Raw genomic sequence first — 21,061 nt, 5'->3', positions numbered from 1 at the left:
GTCGTCATTTCGTACAGTCGTACTTAATGCTGGTATTGGTTACATGCATGTTTAGACCATTCTTATAAGTTCTTGATTTCGTGAGCATGACGAATTTATTGTTTTATGTATTGCTGGTGTGACACGGACTCGTATTTCCGTTCCAGGTCGACCTCCCCCAGGGCAGCGGGGGCGGTGGCGGGGGCCTGTTTTCGTGCGGGGGTGACGAGGGCGGCGAGGATGGCGGCCGGCGGCGGGGCATACCGCTGGGGAAGGGGAGCCGGAAGTCCGAGGTGCCCGTGTACTCCAAAGAGGACATAAGGGAGCAGTACTGCATCACCCAGCGGCAGCTCAACGTGCTGGATCGGGGCCAGAGGGGCCTTTTCGGGGGCGGGGGGCCGGCGGGTGGGCCCTTTGGGGGCAGCGGTGGTGGAGGCGGGGGCCTTTTTGGCTGCCTCTCCAACTACCAGGTGCGATGCGTATGTGTCCACTTTCGTATCGCTCTCATTCTCATTCTTTTCTCTCCCTCTCTTTAATCATTCTCTCTACAGTTTTCTTCTCGCATTACTTTCCATTTCATTCTCTTGCGTACATACGATACGTGCAGGCGGTGTTGCCAGATTCCCCAAATTATATAGCACGCTCATCTAAAACGCTGCTCATATCCTTGGAAGTATGCAACAAAGGAGCAGGGTTAATCACAAAGGAGGGCACTGAGATATTTTGATGCAAATAGAATATTACTTCCTCGTCTGAAGTGTACCTATTTCCTTTTGTTTTTATGTCTCCATTTCGCCCGGTAACACCGGACAAAACGTAATGAATAAGCGTCCATATTTTTTGTATCGCATATGTATGAGTTTTTTAATTGCCGAATTAAGTCTTGGCTTATCTTAAAATTTTTCATTCCGTAACATTTGAATAGTGAAAGTGTGAAACAAAATTGGAGCAGTTATGAGACGCCAGCTAAACCACGGAAAAGTTTCCCTCTGGATCCTTAACTCTGTGCATGCATACTTAATGAAGGAAGTGAAAGGTCACAGGGCATGAATACTGCGGGGAAACGTTACCTCGTGTCGGTCGATATATTATTATTTTAATTGTATACATTTTGCAGTAATTTACTGAGAATTTCAATTTTCGACACATTAAACCAAAAAGCATGTTTCAACTAGGTACGTTTTCCGATAAAATAGCCCTTTCCGCTATTTCGCCAATATTATTAAATGAACGAGGTTATTTGGTTTTTAATTGTTGTTGTTCTGCTTTGCTGAAAGTTTTGCGAGCCTTCTGGCAAATAAAAATTAGTTACGTCATAATTTGGGTAATTTATAAGATTCTTTTAGACGGATACTATCTCAGTGGGTCATTTCTTGCAGATTAGAATTTTTTCCATGCCATCACTTTAAAACGGGTAGATATACTTATAACGTTAAGTGACCCAAATTAATAATTTTCAAAAAACAAATAAAAATAAATATATAGAAAATAAATCGATAACCTAAAGTGTTAATATAGGGAGAATTTGTATTTATACTTTCAGTTAGTTTTCAAGTTTAAGAAATACTTTTAAGTTTCTTTAAAACTCATATTCATTAATTTAATTTATATAGTCTTCCTTGGTCTGTTAAAGTTCAAAAGTACCTCATTAAAGAGTGTCAAAGCTTCCCTTTGCTCATTTCACTATTGACGGATTATTTTACTTAGGAATCGATTTAAAAAATGTCCTCTTTCTGAGTGCCAGAATATTACTGTTGTGCAAATTAAAACGTACGTTAAGAAAAATGATGATTTGCACAAAGAATGGATGGTAATAATGTTATTGGCAGAAAAACGCCCCGTACTTGACGTACACTCTTAACATAAAACGTTGACTTGTTTTATTAACGTACTATTGATCTCGCTTTATCAAGTTCATCACAGTTTTTAACATCATCCAATAGCAAAAGTCCTTAACAATGTCGAAAGCATCAGTAAGTAGAGCAATAGTCTTTATTTGAGGATTCATAAGTGAGCGCAGGTGAAAACGTATACATTTCTAAACGACTCGTAAGAGAGGATTTAATATTTCATTAATGTAAGTGTTCGTTAAGTAAGGAGTTTGAAATCTCTTGCTCATAAATGTGCTCCTCATCCGGCAACAAACGACATATTTCGTCTGGTAACACCGCTCCTAGTGCCCTTTTAGCAAGCGCACGCATCTCCCTATCAAATCATTTCATATCATTTGGACCAGTTTATAGTCTAGCGTATATAGATTAGACTTTATATCACCCCAATGAAAAGAGCAAGAGTTCAACTGCGTAATATCGGGCAACATGAAAAACCCTTTGAAGAAATTAGTGTGAACAATGTTCCCTATGCCTATAAATGTTTTATTTCCCACTAAGAAAAGATTATGCACACGTTGCATAGTTCCAGTCAAACAAATTTTCTTTGAATGATAATATTGTCACATTGCTTTTATGGGATTAATTTTTTAAATTTGAATATATAATGTTTAAGACTCGCTAAAAGTATTTTTTTGATTGCCCTTCATGTTACTCAGATTACAATCAGTCTTATATAAACAATCTTTAATACAAATATGGAAAATTATAGTGAAACACTGCCTTTGTGTTTCTAAAATAGCCAATATATGAATTTCAAGAACGTACCAGGTGATTAGATTTTTCGCAAAATATGCTCCCTAGTCTAAATTTTTGGACTAAAACTGTTGAGATTAGGTTCAATTATATATATGTATGCATACATATTATATAAATATGTATATATTTATATATAATTGCCATGTAATTTGTATCCACCGCAATATTTTGATTAAAATTTTAATCAGGTTTTTGCTTAAGCTATCTACTATATTATTTCAGAAGTTTCATTGTCCCATGTAATTTCAATTTAATCATATGATATTGAAATTTCTCCAAAAGAGATTCGTATTCGACCAAAATCGGAGGTGTTTTTCTTCAATTATTTATTCGGTCAATTTATTTGGATTTTCTGTAACTAGTTATGATTATTAAGGCTTTCCATACTGGAGTAAATCCCGGAAGAATGTCCTTTTCTTTAACTGACGGAAGTTTCAAGCACGCGCGCAATACGAACCGTTAAATAATTTGCATTGAATCTCCGTCTGGAGAAAACAATTACTGGTATTACTTAACCTTCGGAAGATCACTCGGTTAGAAAAACTGGAACAAGCACGTATCTTTCCATCAAGCCAGGAGCTACTGGTTCTAGAACATAGACATTAGAAAATATTTGGCCTTTCCAGTGAAAATATCATTTGCCACTGTCACAATGGAATGCTAAATTCAGTAAATGTAAACCATGTTTACATGACGGTTTTTTTGACTTCTCTATTAAGGACACTCTTGCTCTGTTCTCAAAATTCCATGGTTGCCTCCCCCAATGCAGCAGTATTTTAGAATCGCTTTCATACGCAGCATGTTTTAAAACACATTAGATGAAATATGTAGTATTAATCGCATTCCTTTTACATAAACGCTAAAGTAATAAATCCTTTGCTTGATTAATGCAACTAGCGTAATGGTTCTTCAGGCATAAAAACGAGTTCAATACATCTTTTTGTGTTAGTAAAACAGAACTGCGTCAGTAATTTGGCGTGAAATCTGACCAAACAGAGTAAAATTTATGTATGTGCATTTTGAGCGGCATGACGTTTCTATCATTGCCAAATCGATTTGCTAAACTTTCAAAATATGGTAATATAAGTGGTGTCATAAACCTCTCAAGTCATACTGAGTGCAGCCTTTAAAGTCATTTTGAGTTTAAGTAAGACCAAAAGCTTTGAATTGACCCAATTCGGGAATGTATCGCCGCCCCAGCTTTAGACGGGCAAGCATCTCTCCTGAGGCGCTTTGCCTTGTTCTCCCATAATGATGTCTCATATTTCCTAAGAGTTTGACAAAATTGAAACCGGAAATGTCACAAAAAATATGTTATCCAGTCTTTATGCGTCGTCTTAAATATTTTTGTTTTCCCAGCTATAAAGAGAATACATATTGCTTAATAAGTTCCGTCTACTCTCTCCTATTTTTCTTAAAAAGATTAAATTTTCATCTCTGCTTTGAATAAAATAGTCTTAGTTTTTATTCATGGTGAGATGATTTATGGTAAAATTGTCTCTTGAAATCATCTCTCAGATTATTTTCCACAAATTTACTAAAATATGTGTAACGAATAATGAGGAGCATGTTTTTGATAAAAATTAATAATTTTTTCGATATTTTATACTTATATTTTTTATATTTGGTCAATTTACCAGTAATATGCCCTGAGTTAGAAGAATTTTATATTATTACATGTTTTGTTTCCAAGGAAATCTCTTTGTGCTAAATGAAAACTCCTTCGAGATATCCCCTACAGTAATATTTCGATTGTTTAAGTAATGTTAATCAGCGTAGTATTTTTTCTCCGTCTTTCATTTAATTATGTTTTTGTGTGTGCTTTCAGTTCAAACAAACGTTTTGGTGAATGCTTTGTTGCCTCTTGGATGTCAAATTTGAATATATCTATTAATTTATAATTGAATCACTTCTCCTTGATTGCAAGTCCTTTTATGCATTGGAAGCAAAACTCAGTGATATGATGATATAAATTAAATAGGATTGAAATAAATAATTGCTTTCGACTAGAAAATTTCTTTTAGTAAAGACTCTAATAGCATGGCATGAATCACCACAAGGCAACAGTAAAATTTTGCCTTGAATTTCTAGAGCTTATATAAAACATAGAAAAAGTATTTTGAGATTTCCTTCTAGATTTAGCACAGATTTTATCTAGCAATAAATCTTCCTTTTGATATAGGTGGAAGACTTAGAAGGTTTTGAATTTTTATACCAATGTCAATATAGCTTTTGAGCACTTCTGTTACATTTTTTGTAGTAGTCAATTCTATCAGAATGTGTCAGTAATTTCGGGCAACATTCATATGTTTCAGAATGCAAATAATTTAAATTGAACATGGATTATTTTTCCCGTTAATATTTATACCTAGTAAAATTAGATAGCCCTACAGTTATCTTCGCGGGTCCAGAAATACTTCATTCTTCATTGTGTGCATTCATAAATCCCTTCTCGTCCTTCTCCATGTGTTCGTCTCCCCCTTTCACATTTTCTTGATTTTGTACATCTTTTTCATTACCTAATCATCTAAATGTCATTCCAAGGAAAATTGGACAAGCTCAATCAAAATAATTACATTTATTTTTAAGATTTTCTTCAACCTTTTTCTCCCTCTTTCGATTCATCTCATCGTTCTTCACCTGCATTCAGTCGCCGTTCAAAAGGTATTCATGGAACCAAAGTGCCACATTTTTATTGTATAAAATGATAAGATAAGACGTTGATCTTTCTTGTAATATAGCAACTGGCATGTTAGTAGATTGCTATGTTTTCTCTAGTTTTCCAACGGCTTTCCTAAAGGAGTCAAGACAGACTTTCTGCGGCTATTAAATACGTTGCGGGACAGTTATTTCAAAAGATTAGAAAATACGTGCAAGTGTTGTGCTTTTTTTGCTTTCAAGCTAGTTTTCGTGAGGGTAAATTGAATTTAAAAATTGTAATTTTAATTTTCGGTATCTACTTTTACAACGTGGAGATTTCATTTCTCCCTCCACTTTTATGAATTTTTAGCTCTAATTTATCATTTCTTTCTTATATTTTTCCGTTTTATCAAACTGAACCATGTTTTTTTTATCGGTAACGTTTAAGAATTTAAGTTAAGAGTTAAGCTAAGAGTAAGAGTTCAAAATCATCTCATTTAATTACTTAAGGTTATAATTTTTTTTCTAAAATTTTCAACTTTAATTAATCGTGTACAGTGATATTGGTGTCATAGATGGTTTCAGCAGGGGGTTCGTGAGCGATGTAGCGTGTGTTCGACACGTAGGTGCACAATGAACGCAGTACGGAATTGTAAAGGTGTTGATATAATCCATGATCGTATGGGTATCACATTATTTTGAAATAAATATCACATTTTCTGTTTTAATTTCGCAATATCAACCTATACTTCCGTCTTTCGGTGAAATGGGAAATCTTACGAGCGTTAAATTTCGTTTCGTAATCTTCGTTAATATTAAATCTGGGGTGAAATAGGTTTCTTCTAAATTATCAAAGTAGCCGTGGCGTCTTATTACTCTCAGTTTATTCTGTACAAATAATAGATCTTTGAAAATGCATTGTGAGTGAGCACCTTTCTGTTGCTCAAGGATGATTTTCGTTTGATCTATCCACGAATATTTCCTATTTGTTTCCGTCTCATCAGGTAGTCTCATCATTATAATTACTATGCCCAACTTATAAGGTAAAATAGAATATGTAGTCGCCCTGAGAAAAGTTTTGTGACCTTTGCGATTGTTTATCTGCAGGGATTATTTATTTAAGAGATATTTGATAATTATTGTTTTCTCATTGATTAGGTTTCCACCTCCCTATATTTTGGGATTTCAACATCCAAAATCTTGGCTGAATAATTTTAGATGTCACAAAAACGGAGTGATTTCATCAAAACGAGTCCAAGTGGTTTTTTCGACAATTTGCGTTTCGACTAGACAGTTCAGTTCCGAGATATAATCCCTAACACCCCATAATGGCATTCATTGTACCGTAAATAAAGTAAATCCTGACAATTCCATCGTATTTTCACGAGTCTTCTGTTACAGAATGCTTGTGCTAAAAGCTTTTCTTAATTTTCCAATCAGTTTACTGACGATCCCACCCAAAGGAAAAAGAATCGAGCGGCCTAGGGCAGGGGTGTTATTGCAATGTCCCAAGGATGCCTAATGACAAGCCATAGCTTATCTTGTCTCCGGAAAAAAATATAGTCTAGAGCTAAAAAAATTAAAAATGTATAAAAAAGAAAAATAAACTCTCCAACGTACACGGAAGCTTTTAAGGCATGCGTATACGAGAAGGATGTATAAAGTAAGGCTGACAGAGAGGAAGACAAACGAATTTGTGTCAGGAGGCCTTCCTCGTATGGGGTGGGAGAAAATTGCTGGGGGAAATTCAAAGAAGGCAGAAAAATTGAAATTGGATGGATGGATATTAAGGGGTAATGGTCTTTTGAGAGCCGTGATGGAAGGGAGAATAAGGGTAAACGAGAAGGGAGGATTAGAATAATCACGTTGGCAGGCATATAGGAAGATAGGGCGGATATTTAGCTAAAGAACTTAACATTATTTGGCTAAAATTATTCGTCACTAGTGCTAGCAGTGTTTCATTAAGTTCTAAGTGCTCTTCAAGATCGCAAGTTCGTTCAATGGCTTTCGAGGTCCGTCTAAAAGCGTCGAACAAGTCAATAATTCTCAATTTAATACACCAAAGAGAACTTTGAACATCACATAATGTTTAATGCTCCATTCAATGCTCCCGAGCGGCTTCGCGAAAATTTGTTTTTATTTCGAACACTTGCAAACTTTTGATGGAAACTTAGAAACGCCATAGATTTTTGCTCCTTAGTGTCTGTCATTATCTGTTTTTTTCACTCCCCATATCCATCCTCGAGAATCTTTCTCAAGTTTTTCTTCACCCGTCAACTTCGATCCCCTACCCTTTCACATTTTCTATAGAGAGACCATTAGCTCCTGTATGCTTTCATGAGATGGATTTCCTTCCTATCACACAGGCAAAATAATTTTTGGCTGATGATTCTAGACTACTCAGATGGATGTTGTAGATACCCAGTGACAGTATTAGCCCTAATAAATCATGCCGAAAAAATACTTCTCCGTAGGCAAGAGCATGCGGAATATTTTCCAGACCGAAAAAAATTCACTAGTCTTAAATGTTGGAACAAGGTCAACAATGAGACTTCCTTGTTGGCCCCATTATCCCAGTTCGAAAAGCCTGCCTAACTGGGTTTTGTCCTTTAATTATTTTCGGGATTTTTGCTGTAGTACCATTGTGCACGTTATGGAAACTTGGGTGGTTACCGTATTAGGAAAATCTAGGCATATCTTTCCATTCAGAATAGGTTGGAAAATAAATTTAACTGACCAGATCAACCTATATTTGGTGCTCGAGTTGAAATAAATCATTCTGTTAAATATGATTGCTCTAATGTTAGCACAATAATTTTGGAAAAATATACATGTCAGAGCATGTCAGCAATTATAGACATTTACAGGCATATTTGAATTCTGAATCGAAATCGGGGGAAAAAGATACCATAAAGTGATTTGCCTAAATTAATGGAGGAATAAATATACTTCGACAATTGAATGAAGGTCTATTGGGCTAAATAAATATTTTTTCTAAAAAACATAGTATAATATACAAATGGGCATTTAATATTTACACTTGCAAGATTTAGCAAAATATACTAAGCTTACGAAATCCACGCATCCCTAAATATTCTCGGTATTTGAGCTTTTAAATGATTTCACCTGAAACGTGTGGTCTCCTTATAAACTTGCACAGTTTTGTAACGCACTAAACGAGATGCAACTCAATGAAGTCCTTAATTGCTTCATTCATGTGATTAATCTTTCCACTCCCAATTACGACCTGGCCAAAACCAACAAGTTGACAAAATGGCAGCTGACTGTTATTTTAAATACTTTTTGTGATGAAATATTCTCATCGAAGGTTCTTTGTCCATGTATGTCTTTTTCTTAAAGTTGCCACTCAAATCATAGGATATCGGGACCCGAGAAAAATATCTACATATTCAAGACTGCTTTTTCAAATTTCCCTGTCGGACTATAATTGAACCTCATAAAGTCAGCTTTTTGGGTGACTACAGTCAATTTCTGTCGCATCCTAAGCTTCCATGGGAATTCAGCCTCACCTTTCGTTAACAGTTCTCAAAAATATCAACTTCACGCTCCCACATCAACTCGCAATATCATGCAACCTCAAGTTTCTTGGATGGGGAGGGGGGAAACTCTATGGAATAAATCGTCAACTTGAAAGTTAGCAAAATGAATCGCTCTTCGAGCAAACATGAATCTAATTGCCTCGAGAATTGCACTAAATAATCTTTTACTGGGAAACGTAGCATAGAACTTTCATAGAATTTTCCTGCTTCGGAGCGAGTTCATCCGGCAGAGGACATTCCGCGATTCATATCGAGGGCTGAATCATTATGGGGAAGAATTAATCAATCAAGTAATGCCCACATACTTCCAGTTGTGATGGAATACACAAGTAACAAATGACAATGCACTGAGCCCTAAGGGTTGCACTTCAGAAGATGAGGGAACCAATGTAACCTTTTGATGCATAAGGTTGGTTTGTTTAGACTCCTCATGGTGGATGTCATGTGGATGGAAAGATTCTACTAGCATTGACCTTAATCCATCGAGAAATAAGCATTCAGTAGACTACTGCACCGAACTTACTTGCAATGGAGCCATGTATGGGGTTACCTTCTAAAGAGTTGGGATATATTTCCTTTATCCTTTTCTAAATTCTTTTCCGTGTAATCATTTGGTATTTCCTTGGGTATTAAACCATTTTGTTCTTTTTTAAATTTTGAATAAAAATGTAAATTCAATTTATTATTTTAAGAATTTTTTTCCGGTTGGTATTTTTATTCTTCGTATTGATTTCTTAATTTTAATGGATGATACGGAAGACGTAAAGCATTAAACGGGCATGGCGTCTAGATAGAATGGCGACGTGATATCTTTACCCTGTAAACTATTAAGTATATAAACTTCCTTCTAGGGTTAATGGCTAAATCTGTGGTTAACATTAGCAATTTTCCAAAATAAGTCCCTAAAGATGAGTGATTTTTCTTTGCTTTTTTGTTTGCCGTCCTTATGCAGTTAATATCATATTTTAAATGGCTTACAATAGAAGTTTTATTACAATCACAAAAGAAATAGACATTCGTATTTCCTATGCTCCTTGCGAAGAACTGTATTTATTATTAGACCGTAGATTTCCGCGGCGTTCAGATGAATGACTCTCCATTCTCGGGATGCCACCGCGTAGGTTGTTTTTTGGACAACAGTTTCGCCCGTATTCCAACAAACGTCTTCTGGTCGAAGTGCCGGGACATTGTTTGGGCCGCGTTTTTGTCTCTCTCTCATTTCCCTCCCTGCTCTGTGATTGGTCTGCGGTTTCCCGCCAAATCATTTTCCGAGCGCCTGCTAGGCGGTATCCATCTTCTCTATTGAAGTTATATTTTTCCTTGAATATCTCAATCTATTCTCTAATCAGCCTTGGATAATATCTTCTCTCTTGTGATATTATTTTGGCCTCATCAAGTGTAAGGTCATGGCCAGTCCCGCTCCAAGCGTGTTCAGCAATGGCTGATAAACTGCACTATTTGTTCCTTGTAGCCTTTTCGTGCTCCATTAGACGTGTTTTTACTGCTCGGCATGTCTCGCCTATGTATGACCTTCCGCATGAGTACGGCACCTGGTAGACTCCCTCGTACAATTCCTTTGGAATTTTGTCTTTTGGCCGTGGAAGAAAATGAGATACTTCGGTGAGACAGTTGTATCTCGCGGAAATGTTGTATTTTCTCAGTACCCGAGATAGCTTTTCACTCGTGCCGGCGATGTTAGGGCGAAACAGTCGTCCAAAAAACAACCTGCTCGGTGGCCTCCCGAGAATGGAGAATCATTCAATTGTATTTATTCTTTGGCCAATAAAAAAAGCACAACACTTGCACTGCTTGCTTGCAATATGCAACTAGTATTGAACAAGTTGTATTATATTGGAATCAGTTACCTTTTCTGTGCTCCGGATGCTTTCGTCAACTTTGAGTCAATATCTGCGAGTTTACTCATGACTGAATGATTTTCATCGAATCGAATACCATATCGACTCAGCTTGGCCGGTGAACCTTTTCGACTTACGCTCAAAACAATTGCCAAAATTTTATCCAATGGTAGCAATATCGAAACTAATGTAAACAAACTTGGAGTATGAAGAAATATTTGATTTAAACAGATGAATGAATTTACAAATGTCTTGTGGACTTAGGCTAACATGATTTAAATATGTTTACCAGTCCAACCCAAGATATTTAGTCTAAATACTCGAACCCTCATAGATGACGCCGAGTACGGCGCCATACGACATTCGGTCTTGGCCTATATGATCATATTATGTTTTAAGGTATCCCAGTTTTCTTCTCAATTTTTAGATACTGTAGAAATAGAACGCAGATCTTACTCCTGGAAGAACTCACCATCGGTGCTTCAAGGACTGGAAAAGTTGCTGGCCGAATCTCTATCGAAGGAATTCGATCATTTCTATCAGTTTGTCGAATAGGGATAGTAAATGGTACTCATTTTATTTAAAATTTCCTTTAAAATTTAAAGCCATTAATAATTATATTTTTCAACAGGAAGATGTGCCACATAATGGGTAAGAAATCAAAGGACTGTACTTAAGTAAACAAATTTCCAACTTTTTTCCGAACGTTTCATGTAGATAGATTGTTTAACACCCTCATTATTAAAGAAGAAAATAAAGAAAAAGAAAGAATAACGGCTTCAAAGCGTAGGTGTTGGGGAGAGCATATTTTGAACATGAAATGAATGGGTAAGACAAAGGTGGAGGTTGTTTTGCAGAGGATTAAAGAGGAGGGAAGTTGGACGAAGGATATTTCAAAAAGGAAGCGGAGCTGGATTGGCCAATCACTGAGTTAAGGATTATCTAGAGAGATATGCAATGGGAGGAGATGTACCGCAAAGGGCCTGAAAGGGAATTAGACGGTATATAATCTCAATGAAAAGGGTATATAGGATAAATTAACTAGGAAGGGGTGGGGATGTCACTGAAAGAGGACCTAAGGGAAGAGATACTAAAGAAGAAAATTAATAAATCCAGTTATTGATTAGAAGGTTACTGGTTCACGATTGACTTCGCCTTCACGGATAGTCATAACATAAACTTAGCCTTTATAGAGTTATCTCAGCCTTCCTCCTTTTCGAAAACATCATAACGTTTAAAGCAAAGAAGGTTATGAGAGTCTCACGAAGGAAAAAGACTAGTTGAAACTTAAGAATAGAATGGCAAAAAATAGATCAGGTGTTTAGGTATCTTGGAACTGTCTTTTACCTAGCTAGTTATAGTAGTCGGCGTAGAAAAAGAAGAGTTGTGTTTACCAAGGAATCTTTAACCATAAAGAATGATAATAGGAACGGATTAGGGATCATTAGGGAGGGATTATTTAAGGAGGTTGAAGAAATGTTAGTGCGAACTTTAGTATGAAACATGGTTTTCTTCGGCTCGGAAACTTGGGCGTTGGGTAAGATAATAGTCGTAGGTTCGAGGTTTTTGAGATGTGGGTGCGGAGAAGAATGTAGTTGATTAAATTGCCCCAGAAGCAAACAAACGAAGGAGTTCTTGTCATTGTAGTGGAGAACAGATGTTTGTTTGGAGAAATGCAAAGGATGTAGGAAAAGCCGATACAGAGTATTTTGATTGACGATGGAATGCTGAAGACTGTAAAAGTGGGTTGCGACTTATTGTGCTTGAAAATTATAATAAGTGATTTAAACATGATTACCACAGCAAATAAGCTAGTTTTGAATTTGTATCCGCCATCCAAGTTATCGTATGTATTGCTATGAGTAGACTCTCAGGTTACGGTATGGTTTTGGTAGTATCGTTGTTCCCGTAAGACCTTACTAACGCGGCAAAAATTATCTGTAAACTAAATTGCCTAGTGCAATAACTGATTCCAAAGCTCGGTATATTTTATATCACAATAGTTCTGCCTTAATTTAATGGTTAAGTTAGTATCTAATTTATTCGATTCGATGAAAATCCATCGATAGCAGGTCAACACTTGGCTATGCATGAGACAAACTAATCGAACATGTACGCAAAGCATCCGCGAGTGAAATACGATATCACGAGCGTTATATGTCTGCTCGTACTCTCTTCGTTGCCGCGTCCTCCGGCTGCCGGGACTCGTTCGAGCTACTAAGGTAATCCCGCAAAGGTGTCTTCCAATCCCCCCGTCCCGGCATCCTTACTCTCTATGTCTTATTTTCTCCCCGCGCTTTCTCTCCACCCCCGCCAACCATGACCACAACCCCCACAGGAGAGCACGTGCCACCGAAGTTCCCTGCTGTCCGTCTGCCTCAGGGGTGAGGAGCCACCGAACGAAGAATACATGCCGGAGTCCGGAGTCTTCAGGAGGAAGAGGAAAGGAATCGGTAAGGAGGCCAACTCACGCAAGTTAACTCACTAGCCCTACTAACCCCCCGCACCCCTTAACTCATTTCCCTTTAGAGCGCCAAAACATCCAACATCTCGCATCTTTGCGTTTCATTTCATTGTTGCGTCGAGCTTCCGTTACCCTGGAGGGTCTCTTTTGTTATGCGATCCCAGTACCGGTGGGTGTCGAAATTGCGTTTCTTGTCGGGAAAACATGTTTTGTGTCGGCAGTGGTCGCACGGAAGTGAGGACGTAAAAGCTGTAAACTCGCCGCGAATGTTTGAGGCGGGTGAAAAAGTTTTGAGCGACATTCATGATGAGATATGCAAATATTTCTGCAACGAATCCCTGCTCAGTAGAATGAATTTACTAAATTTCAATCGATTTCGTTTTCTTACACTGCACCTCGATCGATTCGTTGCGACTCCGACGGTTTTAGAATTTCAATTTTGGGGTGGGTGCACACCTAGAACTCGATTCCTTTTGAAAAACACAAGTTACGACGAATAAGATTTTTAAACGTACACCATGGCGGCGGTAAAGCTAGGAAGTGTGTGGATGACTTGCGAGTTTTTAAAACCGTGGATTTCAACCTGGGAATTTTATGATACTGATAATTAGGCTCGCCTTTGTTGATATTGAGAGTGAGTAGAACATTTTTTTCGTATTATAAAGCCAGAATGCAACCTTATGGGACAGATGTATGGGAAAATTTGAATCAGAGAAATAAATTATAGAGGAATTTTTTGTACAATTAAGTGTTATCTTTGAATTCATAATTTACACGCTAAAAACTAGTCATGGCATATTTTGTGCTTTTATAGAAGGAAAAAAATGCTCTTTAAGTTATGAGTTGAGCAAAGAAAATGATATTGTAAAAAATTAGACGCTTAATCAATCGAAATGCAAGCTAGATTAGAGAAGATTTTGTAATTAGAGTTTGTAAAAAGGTGCAGAATAACGTTGTGAATTAAAGAGAATGAGCTATTCGTTTTTGGGTAAATCCAATGCCATAGACCCAAAGCAAAGAGTGGTACTCCTCGGGGTGGTGGTGTTGAAGTTCTCATCGGGGATAAGGAAAAATGTACAGTTAGTGTCTGTGGCAACTCCATGATAGAAAGTTAAAGTTTAATTCAAGAGGGAGATAACGTGAATTAAGTCAAGAATACAAAGAGTGAACTAGTTTCATCGTAGTCAGTTTTACTTTTATCCCAGAGAAAAACTGATAAAATTCAATCAGACTTTATGAAATTTCAGTAAAGAAAAGGGGATTATATTTTGACGAAACTGAAATTAACTTAAAATAACACTGCAAGAGATCAAATATTGATGGACTTCGAGATGAATTTCATACTAAACTTATGGGAAAGAAAGAGTTCACGAGGGTGAAAACCTTGGAAAAATTAGCCAGATGAAATATTAATCGAAGATTCCATCAATAGTTATCTACCGAACGAAAAAGGGGAAATTAAATGAATATCTGAGTAATGTAAAGGAATAAAATTGAAACCACATCTATCGAAGAGTAATGCAGACCCTTCCTGTATAGCAGACTAATAACTAATTGGTATAACAGTGAAGATCCATGAATAATGAAATGGTCAAAGAAAAATATAAGAAAAAATACTACTAGCTATCATATTTGATCTTAAATGCATGCGATAAGAAGGATTGGAGAATTCATTATCACGTCATAATTTTCGTAGGACATTCGTGAACAATTCCTGGGAATAGAAAAACCTGAAAACTTAAATGAGTGGAAAAGTTGAAAAAATGTTGTTTTTTCAACGGCTAAATCAAGACTTAGGAAACGCAGAATCAGTAAAGAGCAGAGATACACAAAGAGATAATTCTGTTATCAGCAAAAAATAGCTAAGATCGTCAAATAACAGTGTATTGGACAGCATTTAATGATTTATTAAAGCTGCATCTGTTTTATGTGAGATGTGCATGACGGCGGCAGCAGAAGAAAGCAGTTTGGAAGAACACAATGATTATTTATTTTCACACGGCAATTAAACTTACAGGTAATTGCCCCTGTATATAATAATGAATGGCAAATAAGTATTTGGAGAGTGATTAGAGTGGAATTAAGTAAATTAAATTGCTATGAAGATGAGTCAATATAATACTCCGTATGAAATAAATGGACAGAGAAGAAAACAAATGAGGAAGTACTTGGTATGGTGGGCGAAGAGAGGGGTTTGTTGGGAGCAATCCTATGGAGGCAGGAAAAGTGGATGAAGGGGGTGTTGACCGGCAGGGGGTTTTTAAGACTATGATAGAGGGGAGAATGTTGGGAAAAAGAGGAAAGGGAAGGAACAGGATAGGGATGTTGGACGGGATGAAGGGAGGAAGAAAGTACCCAGAGATGAAGAGGGACCTGATATAGAGTAGGATGATGGATTTTGTGTTTTGTTGGGAGTAATAAAATATTTGTTTGGTAGTTGTGTCCATCCAAGAACCTACCTTAACCGGTAGATTACCTTAAAAAAATATATGAAAAAAGAAGGAAAAGTAATTATACGAGTAGAATTCCGCGATATACTATTAGCTTTTTCAATCGTAATTGAAGTAAGCAAGGAAATGAAGGAGAAAGTGAAGAATAAATAAAAGAAAAGTGAAGGAAAAATAAAAGATAATTTATTTAAATTGAATGATGGAAAATACGCAATGTCAAACGTAGTATGTTATGTCTAGTATATCACTGACGAAATCATTATCACCTTAAAGCAACCCACGTGAAAACACTCAAAGGAGTACGAAGCCTTCTCGCAATATGAATACCGGGTGAAATAAATCACCTCAAGGACTATAAAGCTCAAATACACAGTAATTAATAAAATACAATTCTACCCAGAATGGATGCTGTGAACCAGTGTTATGATTCATAATGTTTGAAGGTGACTAATTAGTATGTTTCCCGTTGGAAACTGTATCAAGAGGCTTCGTATAATTTTCGTTAGTCAAATTAATCGTTGTATCTCTCTGATACATAGTCCAGATGCAAATGCATAACATAGACTTTGAGGGACATATCGCAACCTAAAGATTTCTTATGCGTTCAACATCTAGTCCGCAACTTCTTTGTAGCTGTAAGATTACTTTCTCATCAAATGGCTTTCTAAAATACTCACAAAATCACTGTAATACCGTTTTTTCTTTTATCTGTAATGCTTTCATAAAACTGGATGTCGCGAGTACATGTAATTTCTCGTGTTTCTGCATCATTTGTGCATCACCAATCATGCATAATACGAAACTCCAATATTATAAGTCAATTAATGTAGCAATTAATGCCAAACTCTTCTTCTCCATCCTTTCGATTTTAGAGCCTTTTTGTCAAAGACTACAAGTTTACATGAAATGGTGGAGAAAGCTTTTTGAATGTGAAAGAACTGCGTATTTTATGCAACGGACAACCTTTTATACGGGATAATCTTTTGTCTCAAAGTGATAATTCAAATAAGTAAAAATACCTTTGTAACTAACCTATGTACATTATCCTTCGCAATACTGTAAACAAAATGACCCAAAAGTAATTTATTAACTAGAGAGCTGAAGTTTCAATTATAGGAAATCAATGCAAGGAAATAAATTTTTGTATCAATTACGAGTATTTAGTTGAATTTTTTTGATAGGTAATTCTGAAGAATATTGGCGGTCTAATTACTGATACTTACTGGAGAAAAATATTTGCTCATTTTAAAATATTTCAGTTACATTAATTACTTGATGGTTTTACTAAAAGCGATAACAGTATATTAATAAAATATTAATTATTCCAGCATTGATAAATCTTTACTCGGTTATATTTATTATTAAGAGATATTTTGGAACTTAATTTTCAGTTTGTCCACTTAAAATGCTTTTAGGATCCGAAAATATGGATGCTACTCAGACTACCGGAAAAATATTTAAGTGATCATGAGCTAAATTTTCTGTCATTTCCGAGAGAGGTAACGACGAACACATGCTGTTACATGGTATTTGGGTTACGTGTACCTGGGTTACACGTGGTATTAAAGCATATGAAAGTGGAATTCGAGAATCATTAATTCGCTAAAAAATCTTCCACCATGGTGTCAATATTACTTGAGAAGTTGTTGGGCATTAATATGATCTAATTGGAGTAAAGTTAAGATCAAAGATAAGCCAAGCATTACTCTGCGTGATGTAAAACGTATTTCCATTTACAGTGAATAACAAATGGGTACGTAATCCAGGTAGCAGAATTAAAGTTTGATTTTGATTTTCCTGCAAGAAATTCATGCAATTTTTTCTGCACTGGAACGAGCAAGAATGATAGTTGCTATGAAATGTTTATGTTTTGCAAAGCAACTGAAAGTTTCTTAGGCATGGAAAGTATGTATTTTGCCTGAAAACGAATGCCACCATATCTTCGGATGGAAGGATATTTATAAATGAAAAGTTGTGCTCAATCTATTAATAATTTGAAACTAGTTAATTGATTTATTTATCATTAAACCGAAAAAAAGCCATTTTGCTTGAACATTGGATATTTCGGCTTGAAAATCCTAGAAAAGACAATCACAAGCACCAAAGCTCTAGGAGGAGAAAAATCCACCTAGGTGTGACCTCATGACCTTTGAGTTGGCAGGCAGACACGATACCCAGCCGCCATCGGGGTTGGTGAGTTACAGCACTTATAAAGCTCTTAGCAGTGTTGGGAATATTGTAAGAAAAGAAATGTTGATATATATATATATATATATATATATATATATATATATATATATATATATATGGCGTTCAATCTATTCCCAATAGCGGTGTGTGATGAATATTTCTAAATGTGTCAGTCAAAGTGAAGCTCCCTTCTGTCAAAATAAACATCTTATTTCATTTTTATTTAGGATAAAGCTTTTCAAATTGAATTCTTATTGATTTTACTTTATTTAATGATTCGCGAGAAAGCGAGTTTCAAGGTCATCATATTGTCTTTGAAGTTATCTTTGCAGTATTGCATAATTATTTGTGAAATCAATGAATTTTAATCACGGCGTAACCTAGTGAGACAAAGAATTTTATTTTTGTGTTGGAGTCGTTCGAAAATGCAAGGGTTTCCTTATTAAATTCGGAGTTCAATATATACGCCATACACGCTGAATTTGATTTCCATTGATTGACAACAGACGAACTCGATCGGTGCCCAAGCACCGCTCAAGTTCTCTCGGAATGCAAGAAATCGTGTAATCGAATTTCCTGGGTGGACCAAAAGACTTCAATTCGTTCCACGATGGGGAGCCATTTGGAAACGCGATAATCTCTAGAGCCGAAACTAGAGAGCACCTTTTAGAGTAGAATTTTTTGGATACATCTGTGTTATTTCCATCTTGAATTTCGACATTGGTTCATAGTTTCAAAGAATTGAAAACTAGCATGCCGTTTCGTATATCCTACTATCGGAGATGCCAGAATATACCACCCTGATATGAATATCGGTTCATGGCTAACTCTTCATTATCGCAGGAACTTAACTTACCTTTAGGCCCAATTAATATCGATTTAGATTATAGCCTTCCTCTTACTTACAAAGATTTTGGAATAAGATTGAAAACTTATATATCTTCGAGAAGGAACTTTCTTCAGCGACGACACAAATATATAAAAACATTGATTCAAACACACCTTAAGAATGAACAGAAACAAGGAGAAAGGGCATTCACATATCTAGTTGATATTTTTACGCACGGACGTCATATTCAGAATACCGTTCTCAGGGGATGAGTTGAGAGGATATGTCTTGGTAGGTTAGAGGGAGGGGAGAGGTAAGAGACGAATAGAGAAAGGAGATGACGACTATTGGATGGTTCCAGTGGGCTGAGTTGAGCCCTGGAGGTTTAAATGCCTGAAGCACCCGGATATGCGCCATCTTGCGTATTGTTACCTCTATGCCTACGGATTTTGGAAGGGTTTCAATCACCGAAACAGAGAAGCAGTCGTCAGTCTATATACATATAAAGGTGGCTGCAAAAGAAATATTGCGCAGGCGGAGCAATTCCATAGCTCTGTGATTAGGTGCAGGAAAACCATGGTCAATGAAATCCTTTAAATTCGACACCCACCAGAAAAAGAAATATAGGTGAAGGTCACACCATCTGTCATCGCCTGGCTGCCCTCGCGAACCGGGCATCTAATGATAGTTACGGCGTCTACACGTCTCCTCGCACTAAAAGAAGGAAAGAGAAAAATATACTCCATTCCGACTCCTTCGGAAGAATATTAGATTGGGGACGAGAGCACAAATCTGATAGATGGAGAAAATCGATTTCTGCGTCACACTCCCCAGTGAGGAATATCAGTCACCCGTCGATCAATCATCCAACGCCCGCCAAATCATCTTTTCTCGTAGAGATCACCATCCTCCCCTTTTTCGTAGACGCGCCAGAATAGAAAAGCCAAAAATAAAGAGAGAAAAACAAATCATCTAGAAGCCGCCCACCGCTCCGAGTCCTCGTGTGCTAATACGAACTGTCCCCCTTCTTCGCAACTTCATGCAGTCCTACGACTTGTCATATCAGGCGACGGCTGGGGGAACGGCAGCAACACCAGGGACCTGGCTCCTGCACCCAGGTGGCGCTACCCTCACCACGAGCGGTTCTACGGGGCGCCGGGGCCACCCGGCACGGCGGCAGATGCTGACGGGTACCACGGGGGTCGGATGATGAGCGGAAGGAGGCCGAGGTCATTCTGTGCGGCCGCGGATCCGAAGAGGTTCACCTGGCTGTCGGAAGACGAGGAAGGAACACCCAGAATGGTGAGTTGACCCAAGTTAATTTGAAAAAAAGTATGATTTTTTGTACTCTGAGGTGATCCTGGATTTGAACCTGAGGAGTCAACCCGTTGGTTAGTTTTATGGGTGTCTTGATACTGAATCCCAAATGTATTTCAGATGCACTGTAGACCTACACACATGTAATATCGTCTACGTTATTCCAAGATACTGCGGCAGATGCCGCAATAGTTACTTTTGACGAAGCTAATGCGCATTACAAAGTAGCAATTTTAGAGTGTAAAAATCATTCACCTTGACCGGGATTCGAACCCGGATACCTCAATGTCCGGCCGAGTGCTTTAGCCAGTTAAGCTATCAAGGCACTTTTATATAGATAGCTTAACTGGCTTCACTTCCACTATAGATAAGCTGTTGCTTCGGCTCAAGTTTTATCCTCCTTTTTAAACTTCGAAATCAGCCTTCCAATCCCTCAAAAATCTCGTAACCTTTAAAGAGGCATATGAAGGTGAAGATGCATTCATTCATCAGACGTTCATAAAACTAGCAGTATATTTTTTCTCCTCTGAGAAAGATGATATTTATTGGATACAGATTAAATTGAAATTTGTAATATCCCCTTCGTGAAAAACTAAAAATTGATTTATTTATTTTTCGTACTAAAGAAATATTTGTTTTTTTCCTCAAACTTTTCTTTTCTTCCGTTTCTTTCCGGGCATTTTCTGTGAATTTAAACATTTTTTCCTTGCTTAGGACTGCAAGTAGAATTTTAAAAATGAAATTTTTACAAAATCAAATAATTTTTACTGAATTTTTCTGAATTACAAATCTTGAGTCTGGTGCCTTCCACTATTACCAACAATATTCTTTTTCTCTTCGAACATATATATCTATGGTAAATTAAATAGAATCATTCTTAAGGAAACTACGTAGAATTCAGCGTTTATGCTTATTTTATGAGCAAATTAAATAAATATGTTTGCAAATTTAGATTCCCTTTAATTAATTAAATATAAAAATTGGTCTTTATATCTAATAAGATTATAACGTTGACCGATTTATATTCACCATTGGATTTTCAATATTTTAATTGGATTACAACTGTCTTTATAGAATCAATAAATATTTGAATCGGCTAATAGCACAGTATACCTTAGTGTTGGCGAC

At 36.8% G+C, this 21,061-nt stretch overlaps 1 protein-coding gene across 1 annotated transcript in view; it reads left to right on the top strand.

The window, feature by feature from the left end:
* The window catches only part of LOC139696847 (uncharacterized), a 48,441-nt gene extending 37,103 nt beyond the window's left edge, over positions 1-11,338 (top strand). The window contains exons 3-4 of the mRNA XM_071595727.1: positions 147-458; positions 11,315-11,338. Of these exons, the coding sequence (XP_071451828.1) occupies positions 147-458; positions 11,315-11,338 (336 nt within the window). The remainder of the gene's footprint in view (positions 1-146; positions 459-11,314) is intronic.
* Positions 11,339-21,061: the final 9,723 nt, after the last annotated feature.

This window comes from Hetaerina americana, unplaced genomic scaffold, assembly GCF_022747635.1.
Source record: "Hetaerina americana unplaced genomic scaffold, ioHetAmer1.1.p SCAF_7, whole genome shotgun sequence".
In the NCBI taxonomy this organism is placed as follows: Eukaryota; Metazoa; Arthropoda; class Insecta; order Odonata; family Calopterygidae; genus Hetaerina; species Hetaerina americana.
Note: the sequence above shows the minus strand (reverse complement) of the source record. Positions and strands in the feature narration are given on the sequence as shown.